Source organism: Apiospora hydei, assembly GCF_038363865.1.
Source record: "Apiospora hydei strain CBS 114990 chromosome Unknown utg000005l_segment0_segment0, whole genome shotgun sequence".
In the NCBI taxonomy this organism is placed as follows: Eukaryota; Fungi; Ascomycota; class Sordariomycetes; order Amphisphaeriales; family Apiosporaceae; genus Apiospora; species Apiospora hydei.
Window position 1 is genome coordinate 3,261,145 of NW_027117364.1, and position 15,624 is coordinate 3,276,768.

General features: G+C 57.4%; 7 protein-coding genes across 7 annotated transcripts; 2 read left to right on the forward strand and 5 right to left on the reverse strand.

Moving 5' to 3' along the window:
- Positions 1 to 185: 185 nt before the first annotated feature.
- Positions 186 to 2,211, reverse strand: PG997_006472 (uncharacterized protein; the record flags this gene model as incomplete). Its single annotated transcript, XM_066810787.1, has 3 exons — positions 186 to 512; positions 555 to 1,463; positions 1,531 to 2,211. 3 exons carry the CDS (start codon positions 2,209 to 2,211, stop codon positions 186 to 188), a joined length of 1,917 nt encoding a protein of 638 aa, XP_066669710.1.
- A 121-nt stretch (positions 2,212 to 2,332) lies between these two features.
- On the reverse strand, positions 2,333 to 4,259 carry PG997_006473 (uncharacterized protein; the record flags this gene model as incomplete). The annotated part of the gene is made up of 2 exons (XM_066810788.1): positions 2,333 to 2,648; positions 3,511 to 4,259. 2 exons carry the CDS (start codon positions 4,257 to 4,259, stop codon positions 2,333 to 2,335), a joined length of 1,065 nt encoding a protein of 354 aa, XP_066669711.1.
- Positions 4,260 to 5,451: 1,192 nt separating this feature from the next.
- Positions 5,452 to 6,834, reverse strand: PG997_006474 (uncharacterized protein; the record flags this gene model as incomplete). Its single annotated transcript, XM_066810789.1, has 1 exon — positions 5,452 to 6,834. The coding sequence occupies one exon, from the start codon at positions 6,832 to 6,834 to the stop codon at positions 5,452 to 5,454; it is 1,383 nt and encodes a 460-aa protein (XP_066669712.1).
- Positions 6,835 to 7,433: 599 nt separating this feature from the next.
- PG997_006475 (uncharacterized protein) lies at positions 7,434 to 10,013 on the reverse strand (the record flags this gene model as incomplete). Its single annotated transcript, XM_066810790.1, has 5 exons — positions 7,434 to 7,584; positions 7,637 to 9,176; positions 9,233 to 9,788; positions 9,857 to 9,924; positions 9,986 to 10,013. 5 exons carry the CDS (start codon positions 10,011 to 10,013, stop codon positions 7,434 to 7,436), a joined length of 2,343 nt encoding a protein of 780 aa, XP_066669713.1.
- A 1,361-nt stretch (positions 10,014 to 11,374) lies between these two features.
- On the forward strand, positions 11,375 to 12,013 carry PG997_006476 (uncharacterized protein; the record flags this gene model as incomplete). Its single annotated transcript, XM_066810791.1, has 2 exons — positions 11,375 to 11,801; positions 11,877 to 12,013. 2 exons carry the CDS (start codon positions 11,375 to 11,377, stop codon positions 12,011 to 12,013), a joined length of 564 nt encoding a protein of 187 aa, XP_066669714.1.
- A 1,086-nt stretch (positions 12,014 to 13,099) lies between these two features.
- On the reverse strand, positions 13,100 to 13,615 carry PG997_006477 (uncharacterized protein; the record flags this gene model as incomplete). The annotated part of the gene is made up of 1 exon (XM_066810792.1): positions 13,100 to 13,615. One exon carries the CDS (start codon positions 13,613 to 13,615, stop codon positions 13,100 to 13,102), a length of 516 nt encoding a protein of 171 aa, XP_066669715.1.
- A 998-nt stretch (positions 13,616 to 14,613) lies between these two features.
- On the forward strand, positions 14,614 to 15,594 carry PG997_006478 (uncharacterized protein; the record flags this gene model as incomplete). The annotated part of the gene is made up of 1 exon (XM_066810793.1): positions 14,614 to 15,594. One exon carries the CDS (start codon positions 14,614 to 14,616, stop codon positions 15,592 to 15,594), a length of 981 nt encoding a protein of 326 aa, XP_066669716.1.
- Positions 15,595 to 15,624: the final 30 nt, after the last annotated feature.

The window sequence follows — 15,624 nt, forward strand, 5'->3', positions numbered from 1 at the left end:
CACGAACACACGTACACACACACTACGTACAACAAACTCATTCGTTCCTACTTTTTACTACACCTAATCTGACGGGTCAGCTACGTTCTTCACAGCAAAAAGTATCTTGACTGCTCCACGTCTCACTCAACGAGAACGCTTCAACCACGACAAATACTCTTTTTGTTAATAATTCACATTCTTCCTTATTCAAGATGAAGCCCACTCCTCAGCTCGCACTCCTCTCCCTCGCTCTCAGCAGCAACGCCCACACTCTCTACCAGAAGCGCACATACACCACCAGCGGCGAAGTCGGTGCCGGCGGCCAAATCGGCGGCAGCGCCAGCGGTAGCATTGGTGGCGGCGCTGGCGGACAAATAGGAGGTGGTGCTGGTGCCGGCGGCCAAATCGGCGGCGGCGCTGGCGGTCAGATCGGAGGTGGTGCCGGTGCCGGTGGCGCCATTGGCGGTGGTGCCAGCGATGGCGGTGATGTGAAGGGTGGCGCTGGCGCCGGCGGCCACCTCGGTGGTGGTCTCGGCGGATCAATCGGCGGCAGCGCTGGTGCAGGCGGCGACGTTAAGGGCGGTGCTGGTGCTGGTGCTGGTGCTGGCGGTGATATTGGCGGCCACATTGGAGGCGGCCTCGGCGGATCGATTGGCGGTGGTGCCAGTGGAAATGGCGGCGGCGCTGGTGCTGGTGCTGGAGCTGGTGCAAGTGGTGCCGTTAAGGGTGGTGCCGGTGCCGGTGCTGCTGGTGATATCAAGGGCGGTGCTGGCGGCGAAGCCGGTGCCCATCTTGGAGGTAGTGCCGGTGGTGCCATTGGCGGCGGCGCTGGTGCAGGCGGCGACGTCAAGGGCGGAGCTGGTGCTGGTGCCGGTGGTGATGTCGGCGGACACCTTGGCGGCGGTGTCGGTGGACAGATCGGCGGCGGTGCCAGCGGCGCACTTAGCGGTGGTGTTGGTGGCGACATCAGTGGCCATCTCGGAGTTGGTGCCGGTGGTCAGATCGGTGGCGGCCTCGGTAGTAACATCGGCGGCGGCGCTGGTGCTGGCGGTGATGTCAAGGGCGGTGCAGGTGCCGGTGCCGGCGGCGACATCGGTGCCCATCTTGGAGGTGGCGCCGGTGGTCAGATTGGCGGCGGCCTCGGTGGTAGCATCGGAGGTGGTGCTGGTGCTGGCGGCAACGTTACTGGCGCTATTGGTGGCGGCATCGGTGCCGGTGCTGGAGGTGACGTTAAGGGTGATGCCGGTGCTGGTGGTAAGGGATCCATTGGAGGCGGCCTTGGCGGCAACCTCGGTGGCGACCTCGGTGGCGGCCTCGGTGGTGGCCTTGGTGTCGGCGGCAACCTCTCCGGCGCCGTCGGCATCGTCGCCGGTCTCATCGGCAGCCTCGACGGCAAAGCCAAGGGGCTGCGCCGGCGCCATTGGCGGCCTCAAAGCCGGCGCCAGCGCCGACCTGCAGGCCTCCCTGTCCGCGTTCGCCGACTTCGTCGCTGAGCTCAAGAAGGCGTCCGCGTCCGTCCAGGGCGCCGGCCAGCTCAGCCTCATGGACGTCATCAGCCTGCAGGTCCACATGGCGCCCTTCCAGCTGACCTGCGGCGGCCTCATCACGGGCCTGCTGGGAAAGAAGGAGATCATCCAGGGCCTCGGTGGCTGCGACCTCATGGTCGATGTCCTCACGGGACTCAAGGCGCAGGCCGATGGCTTCTTCAACGCCATTGGTGGCATTTCGGGCGATCTGCACATTGGGATCGGATCGCACTCGGCTGATGTCAACGTCGATGCCTTCGCCAAGCTGCTTGGCGGTATCAGCGCCAGCTTCAACTCCGGCCTGGGCGCTTTCGTCAACGGCCAGTGCAAGAACGCTCCTGGCATCACTGTGACTGCTACTATTCCTGCCGGTGTCTCGGCGACTGATGCTGTGAGTGCCGGTCCCTCCACTACTGGCGGTGCTGGTGCTGGTGGCAGTGTCGGTGGTGGCGCGAACGGCGGCGCTCACGGAGGTATTGGCGGTGGTGCAGGCGCTGGTGGTTCCGGTTCCATCGGGGGCGGTGCAGGTGCTGGCGGCAGTATCGGTGGCGGTGCTGGTGGTGACATCGGCGGTGGTGCTCACGGCGGTATTGGCGGAGGCGCTGGAGGCAACATCGGTGGCGGCATCGGCGGTGGTGCTGGAGGTAACATTGGCGGTGGCGTCGGCGGTGGTGCTGGTGGCGAGATTGGCGGTGGTGCCCATGGCGGTGCAGGAGGTAAGCATCATCCCCATCCCTTTCTTATTCCTCCCATTTTCCGACTACTTCGATGGTCGAACGACCAAGCATTCGAGCCTTGAAATAAGTGACTAACATTGATTCCTTCTAGGCGAGATCGGTGGCGGCGCTAACGGCGGTGCCCACGGTGGCATTGGCGGCGGTGCTGGTGGCGATATCGGCGGCGGTGCTCATGGTGGTATCGGCGGCGGTGCAGGCGGTGAGATCGGTGGTGGTGCTCACGGCGGTGCCGGCGCTGGTGGTTCCGGCTCTATTGGCGGAGGCGCTGGCGGTGAGATCGGTGGCGGTGCTAACGGTGGTGCTAACGGCGGTGCCCATGGAGGCATCGGCGGAGGCGCTGGCGGCAACGTTGGCGGCAGCCCATCTGGCGGCGTCGGCGGTGGTGCTGGAGGCCCTGCTGGCCCTACTACCACACCCCTGCCGGCGGCAAGGGCCCTGCTGCCCCTACTCAGACCACCTCGGCCAACGACGCTATTGGCCGTCCTGGCACCACCGCTGCTCCTGGCGGCACATACCCTACTCAAGCTCCCGGTGCTCCCGGCTCTCCCGACTCTGGATCTCCCAGCGGTCCTGGTTCCCCCGACTCTGGTGCCCCCAATGCTTCCGCTTCTTCGAGCGGTAAGGCTTCCAGCTCCAGCTCCAGCTCCAGCACGTCCACTACTACAGAGCCTGGCGCTTCTGCCCCTACTGGTGGTGCTGGTACTCCTGGTACTCCTGGTACCCCGGGCGCTCCTGGTGCTCCTGGTGCTCCGGGATATGATTCTCCCAGCGGTCCTGGTGCTCCTAACTCTGGTTCCCCCGGCTCTGGTGCCCCGGCGCCCCCCGCTCCTTCGGGCGGTAAGGATTCTAGCCCCAGCAAGTCTACGACTACCGTCCCCGGCGGTTCTGCTCCTACTGGTGGCGCTGGCTCTCCCTCTCCCTCTGGTGGTGCTGGTACTCCTGGTACCCCTGGTACCCCTGGCGCCCCGGGTGCTCCTGGGTCCCCCGGTGCTCCTGGCACTCCCAGTGCTCCGGATACTCCCGGCTCTGGCTCTGGCTCCCCTGACTCTGGCGCTCCTGGCGCTCCTGGAACTCCTGGTGCCCCTGGAACTCCTGGTGCCCCTGGCGCCCCTGGAACTCCTGGTGCTCCTGGTGCTCCCGGTACTGGTGGCTCTACTGGCGGTGGCGCTGGCGGTAATGTTGGTGGCGGTGCTGGTGGTTCTATTGGAGGCGGTTCCGGTGGTGGCAAGGATACTACTACTACCACCACTTCCGCTGGTACTTACCCTACTGGCTCTCCCAGCGGCCCTGGTTCTCCTGACTCTGGCGCTCCCGGTACTCCTGGCGCTCCCGGTGCCCCTGGTGCTGGCGCAGGCGGCTCTGGCTCAATTGGCGGAGGTGCTGGTGGCTCCGGATCGATCGGTGGAGGAGCTGGCGGTAGTGTTGGAGGCGGTGCTGGCACTCCTGGCACCCCTGGTTCTCCTGGATCCCCTGGTGCCCCCGGCGCTCCTGGCACCCCGGGCGCTCCTGGTGCTCCCGGCGCAGGTGCAGGTGCGGGTGGCTCTGGCTCTATTGGTGGTGGCGCAGGTGCTGGCGGTTCCGGTTCTATTGGCGGCGGCGCAGGCGGTAATGTTGGCGGTGGCGCCGGTGGTAGCGTTGGAGGCGCTCCCGGTGCTCCTGGCGCTGGTGCTGGCGCAGGTGGTTCCGGCTCGATCGGCGGAGGAGCCGGAGCTGGTGGCAATGTTGGTGGTGGCGCAGGTGCTGGAGGTTCCGGTTCCGTCGGCGGCGGTGCAGGTGGCAACGTTGGCGGTGGTGCCGGCTCTCCTGGTTCTCCTGGTTCTCCTGGTACCCCTGGTGCTCCTGGTACCCCTGGTGCTCCCGGCGCTCCCGGCGCGCCTGGCGCTGGTGCTGGTGCAGGTGGCTCTGGCTCGATCGGTGGAGGAGCTGGAGCTGGTGGAAGCGTTGGCGGCGGCGCCGGCGGCTCTGTTGGCGGCGGTGCTGGTGGTAACGCAGGAGCTGGCGGCTCTGGTTCCATTGGTGGAGGTGTTGGTGGTATCCCTACGACTGTCACCGCTACCTACTCTAGCTGGACGACTACTTGGACCGCTTCTCCTACTTCTGGCTCAGGTGCTGGTTGCTCCGGTCCCGGCTGTGGCTCCGGTTCTGGATCTGGCTCGGGCTCTGGTTCAGGTTCTGGATCCGGTTCAGGTTCTGGCTCGGGCTCAGGCTCGGCTTACCCTACTATCGGCATGCCCCCTAAGAACAACGGCACCACCGGCGCCAGCCCAACCGGCTCTCCCGTTATCTCGGGAGCCTCTTCATCTCTCTTCCGCCCTGCGGCCACTCTCATGGGTGTCCTGGCGCTGACCGGCGCCATCTTCGCCGCTGCTTTCTAAGCAGATCGATATAACAAACTCATTTCCTTTTCTGTTGGCAGCAGTGCGGTGTGGCAATGCCTGCCCTACGTGTTGGGAAGATATTATGACTTCGGGGAAATTTTCGTTTTTGAACTTTAGCACTGGATGTTTGGGGGCTACTTGCTTATTGTGTATTTACATACATACGTTTCCTTTACTGTTTTTGATTTTTTGGTAACTGATACCCCCTGACTCGGCATTCTGGAACGAGCGGCAAAGGGTCGGCTACGAGCGTCATGGAGGCCTAGCGCCCTACCCACCATAACTACTATTGATTTAGACAGAAAATCAAGTCTTCATTGTTATCTCTACTCCTATCTCACTCTCCACGTGAATTAACTAGCCCATTGTCCTCGTCGCTGTGATTCAACTGCTTTGTTCCCGTGATCAAGTCTTTGAACCCCTGTAGGTCTCGTTCTTTGTTGACTTCTGTTTAAATGGAAATCTTGTCTTCTCGATTCAGCTATGACGCAATTTGCTCAAGGGGCAGATCAGTCTTTATCCCCAAACGGACAAGTCCGGGAAAAGGCAAAGAAACAGTATGAGACATGCAGTACTACATCGTGGACAGGGACAGGCAGCCGAGTCACTGTCGTTGGACTGTAGCATACCCCTTCCACGGCGAGAAACACTCTCCTTTGTGAACAGAACATACTGGTATGAGTCACACGGTCAACATTCAGAAACCGTTTTGGGTTTTGGGTTTTGGGTAACGTATATGTGTATTCATTTATATATCATCGCATCTACCATGCTATTTGCATATCTCTCTTCCCCTAGCCAAAGCTCAAGACTGGCCTGCATCTTAGCTTAGCCTATTCTCCCCGCTCTCCTGACCGTCCTCTCGAGGCTGCCACGTACGTGGCGCCTATCACCATCCTCCTCGTTCTCAAAATTCATCTCATCGTGCTTCTCGATTACATCACCATATCCGGAACCGCAAGTATTTCCCACAGCACCATCGTAGCCATCGTACTGGCCGTATCCAGAGTCCGCTTCATGCCCAGGCATCATCCTATACGCACTATTCATCGTGTACCCCGGCTGGGGCGCCACCGCCCTGTAGGGAGCGACGGCGGGTTGCTGTTGCTGTTGGTCGTGGACGTAGTCGTGGCTTGTGTACGCAGGCAGCTGTCTCGATTGCGACGACGAAGAGAGTCTGTTGCCGATTGCGGTGTGATAAGCACTATCCTGCCAGGGAACTTGCGACCCATGCGAATACCTAGGCGGCGGCGTAATTTTGGAGCTTCGTCCCTGGGAGGAGGAATACGAAGTCCCTTGATGACTATGATGACGACGCGACCCCCTATTCGATGACGACGAGGGGACAGAAATAGGCCTTTCGCTCGTGGCGGCCGCGCTGATATCAGCCTCGCCAGGAGGCTCCTTGTACTTTTCCTTCGCCGTCGCGATGTAGGCGTTATACTGGTCCGGATCCAGGCCCGCGACCGAGATACTGTCCCACGGTCCCACCGACACAGACGCGCGCCGATCCATCATCTCTTCGTCCTCATCATAATCCTCGGGTATCGTCGGCGCCGTGGAGGGAGGTACGAAGTCATTCCGGGGTGGAACGGGCGGCCGTTCTGAAGAAGAGGGAACAGCAGACGAGGAAGACTTGGCATCACGAGCGGCAGAAGAACCGTGTAAGTATGAAGTATAGAAGCGCGGCAGAGGCTTGCTGCTACTGCTGTTACTCCTGCCAACACCGCTGCTCCTGTGGTGGTGACTGCTACTCGAGGGCCGAGGGCGATGATGCTGGTGCTGTTCAGCAGAGGACGAATGCGGCTTCGGATGAGTGTTGCCGCTTCTCCGCTCACCACTGCTGGTCCTAGTGCGGTGGTGGTGGCGTTGCTCATCGCGGCGGCGGCGGTGCTCCTCACGGCGGCGGCGCGCTTCGGCATCTTGGTCCTTTCCGTCAGCGGCCGCGGTCGAGGGTCGATGTCTGGAGCCACTGCGATGGCGGCGGTGGTGCTCCTCATTGCCGCTGCGATGGCGATGATGGTGTCGGTGGTGGTGCTCCTTCTCACGGTGGCCTCCTGGCTCCGTATCTCGCTCCTCTCCGCCAGCGGAAGAGGACTCGGGTTTGATCTTCTTCGGAAGGACAGGCCGTCCACCGGACGCCCATGCTAAAAATGATCGGGTCTTTGGGCCGATCGATGACCGACGTGAAGGTTCTGAGCCGCCTGGCATATCTCATTTCAACCAGGGGGTCACCCAGTTGTCTTACCTAAAGAATATTCTTTCTACGCACGTTTGGTTCCACCAGGCAAACGCGAATGCAGCTGCAGGTGGTCTGAAGAACAAAAGAGGCCCTTGCGTCAGGTTATATATATGCACTATCCTTGGATCGAGTCACCCTTTGTGTTTCCTCAGCTCCGGCATTGTTGAACAACAAGGGACATGATGCGTCAGGGGTAGGGCCATTGTTCTCCAAAGGCGTACCTTGTTATCCAGGGGTCAGCTTTGTGGCCCCGAAATCAGTTTATAACCGGCTCGACCGAACACTGCCCCAGTTTCGTCCTCCTTTCAATATCCAACTCTTCAGCTTACATTCACTAAGGGATGGAGAGTAACAGGGCGTAAGCCTTCTTCAGCCATGGCTTGTCAATACAATGGTAACATGACGCATTGAAGTCTATTTCTTTTCGTAGTGTCTGGTATCTTCATGTTGTTCCTTCACTGTGAATAGGATCGCAGCTAATCCGTCATCTCTCATCTCTCATTGATGCAACGTCCAGTTCCATCAGGTTTTCATAGCTAAATATCGAAAGTGCCAAGGTAACACGACCTCATTCCACGCGGGCACTGTTGAAAAAGTAGACATAGGCCGTCTTCTTCATCTCCTCCGCATCAACAGCCTCAACGACCTTCTCGTCGTTGAAAAGAACCCACTTGGGAACTTCGGTGTCAATAATTTTGCGAATGAACGCAACGTAATGCCTGTACATGTTAGTCTGTGCAAGAAAGGACGGGAAGGTTTGGTTCAGCTTACCCAGCATGGATACTAGTACCCTTGTGGCACACGATGCTCTGCAACTGGAATTTGGCTGGCAAGTCCGCACTTCCAGGTTCTTGCTTCTCGGCTGGTGCTGGTGCGCTGCCTGCCATTTCCGAGTCGCCTCCAAACTCGCCTTGATCGTCGGGATGATTGAAGATCCACTCTATGGCTCGCTCAACATTGCCACCTGTCTCACGTAGCGCTTTACGTGCCTGTGGCGCACTGAATCCCATCGCGCAAACCTGCTCCATCTTCTCCGGGTCGATCTCGGCTCCGGCGCCACCACTGCCGCCTGCCGCAGCAAGTACAAGTGGCTCATCGATATCCGGGTCCTCCATATGACCGAAGAGCCACTCCATCGCGGCATTCGGGTCAGCATTACCAGTGGCATGCAGTGCCTTCTCGCAGCGGTTCTTGGGGAAGCCCATGGACATCAGCTGCTCCAAGGCAGCCTCGTTTGGCGCGAAAGCTGGAGCTGCATTCGCCGGCTCGTCAGGTAGAATTTCCTCATCTGATTGTTTACCAGGGGACAGGTAAGCATCAAGATCGAATGGTTCGTCGCCGACGATAACGGGAACATCAACCTTTCGAGGTACCCAGTTTTCTACCGTCATCTTTCTGGCGTTGACGACGAGCGTGGTGGGGAAGGTCTTGAACAAAGAGCGCTTGGAGAAACCCTTGCTGCCGCAAGAGGAGCAGGTCAACTCCACAGTCTCAGGAGCCGTCAGTCTGTCAACACATTCCTTGAACGTAACTGGTCGGTACTTCTCCCCCTCTCCTTCAACAGCAGGGAGCTTCTCAAGAGGAACATCGATAAAGATGCTGTCTTGCTCGTTGGATTGGTAGCGGACCTTCTTGCAGTCAAGGCACTGAAGTCGTTGCTCCATGACGAAACGGAAGGGCTGGGTTGGGTCACTTAGTGGTGCCTCATGCTTGGAGCGGGTGATGAGCTTAACCAGGTGCTGGAGAAGTTCGAATGCATCTTGCTGTCTCATGGTAGAGAACTCCTCGTGGCCTCGTCCAATGAGATGCTTGAGCATGCTGGGTGCCAAACCCTTCTGGTGGGACTTCTCAGGGGAAAACTCGGACGGGATAACATCAGAGTCAGGCTTCGAGTACCGTCCAGATAACAAGCCATCACCCATTTTGCAGAGCTGTGTCTCCAAATCCCGGGCCGGGTCCTCTACAATCGGCAGATCGGCACCAGGTCTGTTGTAACGATCTTGGAAAGATGGCAGGTCAAATAGGCACTGTAGGATGCTGGCGAGGTAGCAACTGTTGCCCAGGTTCTTCAGACCGGTGAAACCGGGGCCGAAGAGCGGTTGAAGCTCCTTGCCATCTTCGGTCGTCATGGAGAATTCCCAGCGCAGGTTTTGCTCGATCTGCATCTCGGTCAAGCTCTTCTCCGTCTTGACCCGTTCTGATAGCATGATGCCCCAATGGGCCAGGTGTGTAGCCAGGTTCTCGTCGGACCGTTCGTCATCACACTGGTAGCAGTAGACATCGGCAGTTCCTTCGGGGAGATGGAGCCGAGCTTGACAGCTACAGCGTGCTTCGAATCGGTAGCATGAGCAAGGCCGTGTGAGTTACCACCGACGCCACCGAACTGAGCTCGACCGCATCCTAGGTTTCCGCATTCCAGGCATAACCAGAGGTTCTCTTTCAGATCGCACTGATAGCAATGACCAAGGTCGCCGCTTTGGATCTGCTTGCCTTCGTGTTGCTGTAAGAGGAGGATGTGCTCGCAGGATGTCATTTCCTGCTCCCAAGCCTTGACCTCCTCTTTGCGCGAGAATGTGTTGGCCTTCATGATGCCGTCGACAACCGATGCGATCTTGGGGTTGAATAGATCGATGTCGACATTGCAATCCAGGCACTTGGCAGCGGTGTGGTAGTCGTAACGGTCGGCTTCGGTCTCGGCGGCGATAGCGAGCTTGGTCATCTTGGCAGGAGGCTCATCCTTAGTGACCTGCTTCCGAGTACGACGGATGTTGAGAGCCAAAGGGTGGCTCCGAGAGGCATTGTGGAGGGGCGAATGCAGCTTCACGCCGGTGCAGCCACCGTTGAAGCATTGCAGGCAGACATCGAGTCCAGAAGGGTCATCCTTTGAGGGGGATGCTTCGTTAGTCAACTGCTGTGATGGAACCTGGCGATGCGACGACAGAGGAAGGGAGGTGGTTCGGAATGACGTAAAGCTTGTAATATTGGACTTACGATAGAATCAAAGCATTGGGTGCAGTCCTCACGGTAAACCGACTGGGCGGGCGTGGGAGGACTGAGAGCTGCGGCGGCGATACAAGGTAAGCAGCAGGCCAGCTTGTGGGAGTTGAGTGTAGCACTTACAGATGGACTCGACGTGGGGGCACGCCATCTTGAGTCAAGGCGGTGGTGTTTCGGGCCTATGTGAGTGAGTGGGAGGAAAATATGGAAATGGACCCGAGCGAATGGGCGAGAGGGACAGGGCGAATGATCGCAACTTGGCTTTTCTCCAGCTTTCGACGAGGAAATACAACACAAGGTGAGTTGGTCGGTGGAGGAAATGGTAGCTTGCTTGATGCTTGCTGACCTCTGACCTAGCTACGATTGTTGGTTGCTTGTGGTTGTGTCAGGGAGGGGCAGCAAGCTAAAGTTAGGCTTAGCCTGCAGTGTGACGCGCGATGACAAGGCTAAGACCACGACCAGGCACCAGGAGCAGGCAGGCAGGAGCAGATCAATCATCAATGCCCCGCTTTTGCCAATTGGAAGGATCAACAGACAGCTGGCGGGCGACTGCGCGGAAGAAATGCGCTTTCTTTTCGATCCATCGAAATGTTTGGTAATCACATTATGTACAAGCCATGGAGGTAGCCGTCGCAGCAGACATCGATTAGAAACATTTTGCAGGGATTTCAACCTCGTCATAGTTTCTAGGCTTAGTTCACTTTTGCCAATACCGATGATGATTTGCCAGTTAGTGCATGTTTGTTTTATGCTGTTTTTCTCGTGGGAAATTACTCATAACTGCCAACACGGTATTGTTGGCTTCCTCGGCAAATTGATTGCCTGTTGTGACCCAATCGGGGCCGAGCTGTCTGACGTCCAACTGGCGTCTCCGGTCGGATCTGATAAAGAGCGAAGGGGGATGAAAAAAGAGAGTTTCTGATTGATAAGGCGCCTCAACTGCAGCAACGATGTGTGGGGTACAGTGTGGGATCATGTAAAGTCCGCCTCATCCGCACCAAGCCCTTCGCCCCCAGAATGTCATCGGCCGCACTACAGATTTCGCTGCTGACGCACAGTGTGTCTGGAGTATCTCCGAGCTTGCATGAAATCATCCATGCCGCCCTCTATCCACTAAGAACTTGCCGGGCGCCTTCTGATTCGCCGGCTAAGGCCTCAGACCGAGATCGCCGACAAAGGCCGCGCTGGTTAGTTGAGAACAAGGGATTTGGAGAGTTTGGAAAGTCGGGGTTGGCTAGCTTGTGCCTCTTGACTTCATAGCGCTTTCGCTGCGAAAGGCCAAGCTCCGATTTTCTGATTTCATTTCGCCCTCAGATCCCGACGAACACCAACTGCTTTTCTTCCCAACCGCCACTCCCATCTTCCTCATTGCCATTTTGCATCAATCCTCAGACTCAACCATCAACGAGAAATTCTATTCTAATACCAGTTTGAACGATTTCCGCCTCGCGACCCCTGATATAACGCTTGAAAGTCAACAGACTACCTCCCCACACACACATACTCGCAAATATGTTCTCCAGGACAGTCGCTACCACGGCTCGCCGGGCCATCGCCTCATCCGTACCGCGCATTGCCACCCGCCAGATCATCAAACCCATCGCCAATGCTACTCTTCAACAACGGCGGTCGTACCACGAGAAGGTCCTCGACCACTACAGCCGCCCGCGCAATGTCGGCTCCATGGCCAAGGGCGATGTCGATGTCGGCACCGGTCTGGTCGGAGCTCCCGCTTGTGGCGACGTCATGAAGCTGCAGATCCGCGTCGACCCCGAGAACAACACCATCTCCGACGTCAAGTTCAAGACCTTTGGCTGCGGCTCTGCCATTGCCAGCTCTAGCTACCTGACCGAGTTGGTGCGCGGCATGACGTTGGAGGAGGCCGGCAAGATCAAGAACACCGAGATTGCCAAGGAGCTTTGCCTACCACCCGTCAAGCGTAAGTTTTCTTTTCTGAATCGCTGCTGCTATTGCCAAATTTCAAATTGATGTATATCTAACTTTCCATTCCTAGTGCACTGCTCCATGCTTGCCGAGGACGCTATCAAGTCTGCCATTTCCAACTACTACACCAAGAACCCCACAGCACGGAAAACCGACCTTGCCGGCACTGCGATGAAGATGCCGACTGCTGAAGCTGCCACCGCCTGAGATTGTTATTGAGTTGCAGGAGAGTTGAAGATGCATGATGATACCAAGAAGATTTTGATGGAGGGGAAAACTGCTCCATTATTGGGTTGAATTGAGAAAAAGTCCCCGAATGGTGATTAGAGGTGTCGGTTACTGGGATTCACAAATCGAGGAGTTGCTGGGTATTGCAAGGAGTTTGATTGATGAAAGGGAAGGGCGCAAGAGATTGCATCGCCCTGGAGCAGAAGACTATCTTTACCTGAGGGCCTTTTGGTCCCAGAGGATGCCTACGGTTCTGCATATTTGTCTGGTGTTGCTGGCTGCCGTGATGCATACGCCAGAGCGACTGACAACCCATCACCTCCCACCGTTCATGTATCATAATTCAAAAGAATAATTACATGATCATTAGCGTTTTACGATGCACATAAATGACTGTTGACTGTGTATTCATTTTTATACTTCTCGGTCTCTGGTGATTGCCAACTTGTGGTGAAACTGTTCAAGTTCCAGCTGCACCGCTGACCGCGCGCCACACATTCCAGATATTATGACATCATCCTTGAGGTTTGAGCTCATCAGCAAAATATTCTTTGTTGCTTGGCTTTGTCCGAACTTGGGATATTCCACGTTTCATGATAGCCCTAGTACGGGACTGATGTTCCCAGGACTAGTAACCTCAGTCCACAAATATCCTATTGCTCGCCTCGGTGTATCTTGAATATTGAGCCAAGGTGGCGAGCAGGCCTCCTGCCCTGCTAATCTATTTAGTTGATGATTCCCATGTCCTTCAGTTCTACAGCCCATGGACGCGTCATTGAAGCGTTTCGGAGTCCAGTGCTATGGCTGTGACTGCTTGATTGACTCTGCGCCACTGAATTGGCTTCCGGCATGGATATCACATGATATTTGCCTCTGTGGTCGCTCACTGACAGCGTCTTGAGTGCTGACAGCGTATCCTCAGACCGAGAATTGGCAAAGAGGGGTCTTGACAGCCTTGGGTGTTTTATCCAGGGCTTAATAATACCCCCATCGACAAGAAGTCAACCACGGTGGTGGGATTGTCCGTCTTCAGTCGTGCTTTCGACCATCATCTCCGGAAACCGTTCAGGACATGGTCGCCCCGGAGCCAGCCCCTTTCGCAAGAAGCGCCCCAAGTCCCCCATCGTCCTCATCATCGCTGTCATCATCATCCCCGCCGCCCATGAGATCAATGACCAGCACCGAACCAGACTTCAACTCATCAAGCTGGAAGCCCGCCTGCAGCACATTGGCGACATCAAAAATGCAGCCAGCAACATCCAGGCTGATGTCGTGCTCCTTGAACGCAAGACAGACCAGACGGAAGTGCTCATGGTGAACGTCCTCGACCTCGCCCTCCTCCGAGTCGCCGTCAAAGATCAGGACGACGTTGCGATGAGATGTGCAGTAGGCGCCGTGGCTCTTCAGGGCCTGGGCGAGCTTGGCGGGCTCGGTCTTTGCGCCGACAGTCAGGCGGGTGAAGAGCTTGCCGTTCAGCAGGGCTTTGGCGGTGCGCGGGTCCGCGGGCGTGAAGATGGCGACATTGGCTGGGAGGGCAGGCGGAGCAGCAGTGCTGCCGCTCACGTCCTTGGTGGATGACATCTTGTGCTGAAATATGAGGCGATTGTGAAATATCAATGGTGAGTGGCTGACTGACATATAAAAATTTGGTTGAGGGGGTCACAAGGCGTCTGTCTGGCTGGCTTATGGATCAGTCATTTACAGCGTTTATTTTGCACGACCTAACCCAAAGGAGTAATAATTGGTGCAATATGAAGCCGGACGAAGAAAAAAAAGGAAATGCAGGTAAATATGAGTTCACTTCCTTTCCATGACATAACTTGTAGCTCTATCGTGGTTGATCATGTTCGTGTCCAAGAACTTTGCCCTTCGTAGCTGAAGTGTGAGCTGGGGGAGAGCACAGTTGGTACTCTGGAAGTCGACTCTGCTCGAACCAAACCGAAGTATTGTCGGCTCACTGAGCCTGAGAAATGATATACTTAGACGCGCCCAAGTGACAACAGCACCCTGGAAGCGACTGCAAAGATAAGAAGATATCGAGCCTTATACTGCTGCTCATCAAACAGCCAGTGGGCGAGCAGTCCCGGATGCTATTCGGAGCATCCCTAAACATAGCATCCGGGACCAAGCAAAGGTATGCTCTCGGAGCGCTCCTGTCTCCGGTTGACACAAACTTCCAGTGTACCTAGAGACTTAGACATTGGCGGAGGTGAAGGGAAGAAAGAACCATGGCAGGACTTTGCATTTTCCTTGAAATTTACGTTTCCTCATTCCTCCATGCCCAACTGCCCCAAGAGTCTCCATCGTATGACTTGCCCATCATCAATCGGTTGACAATGAACCGAAATGCTGGTCACCCCGCATCCCGCTAGGCGCGAGACGCGGACACAACTCCACCCCCAGCATTCGCTCAAGTCCCCGCGACGCGGACTGCGGTCCGACGCACGGCAATGAGTCGGGAGTGCCACCAGATGATACATATAAGAAGTGGCATGGGTAGTTTCTGGTCCCGAGCTCGCGGGTGGCTGAACGACCTCACTCACATCAAATGCCAACTTTAGTCCGTCGGTGAAGAAACAATGTCAGCAAGCAGCAGCACCAAGAACGTCATCGTGACAGGGGCCGGCGGCCTCGTCGGCCCCATGCTGGCCAAGCGCCTCCTCGACGAGGGCTACCGCGTGATCATGACCGATATCGTGCAGCCGACCGTGCCCGCAGGCACGGCGCATCCCGAGAACGGCGTGTGCATGCAAGGCGACATCTGCGACGCATCGTTCGTGAAATCCCTGGTAGACGCCGCGCAGCCCCTGCACGCCATCTTCGTCTTCCACGGCATCATGTCGGCGGGCTCCGAGGCCAACTACGACCTCTCGATGAAAGTCAACGTCGAGAGCGTGCGCCACCTGCTCCTGCACCTGCGCCAGACCAACCCGGGCGTGCGCGTCGTCTACTCGAGCTCGCAGGCCGTCTACGGCCAGCCCCTGCCCGCCGTCGTCACCGACGCTGTCACGCCCACGCCCGAGGGCACGTACGGGTCGCACAAGCTGTCGACCGAGATCATCATCAACGACATGCACCGCAAAGGCTTCGTCGACGCCTTCATCGTGCGCTTCCCGACGCTCGTGGTCCGGCCCGGTGCGCCCTCCAACGCGGCCTCGTCTTTCCTATCCGGCATGATCCGCGAGCCGATGAAGGGCGAGACGTGCGTGATCCCGCTCAAGGACCGCAGCTTCCAGTCGTACATCTGCTCGCCCAGCGGCGTCATCGAGAACCTCGTGCGTGTCCTGAACATGAAGAGCGACGCGCTGCCGAACCATGTCCGCCATATCAATTTCCCGGGCGTCGCGGCGAGCACGCAGGCGCTCATGGATGGGCTGGCGAAGTACGGCGGCGAGGATAAGCTCAACCTTTTGAAGGAGGAGACGGATCCGGCTATGGAGAGGATCTTGCGGAGTTGGCCGCAGGACTTTGATCCGAGTACGCCGGATCGGTTGGGGCTGGTCAGGGATAAGAACCCGGAGGACTTGGTGAAGGAGTACATCGATTCGTTGAAGGCATAGTCGGTTCTAGCCATGCCCATCGTCGGATGA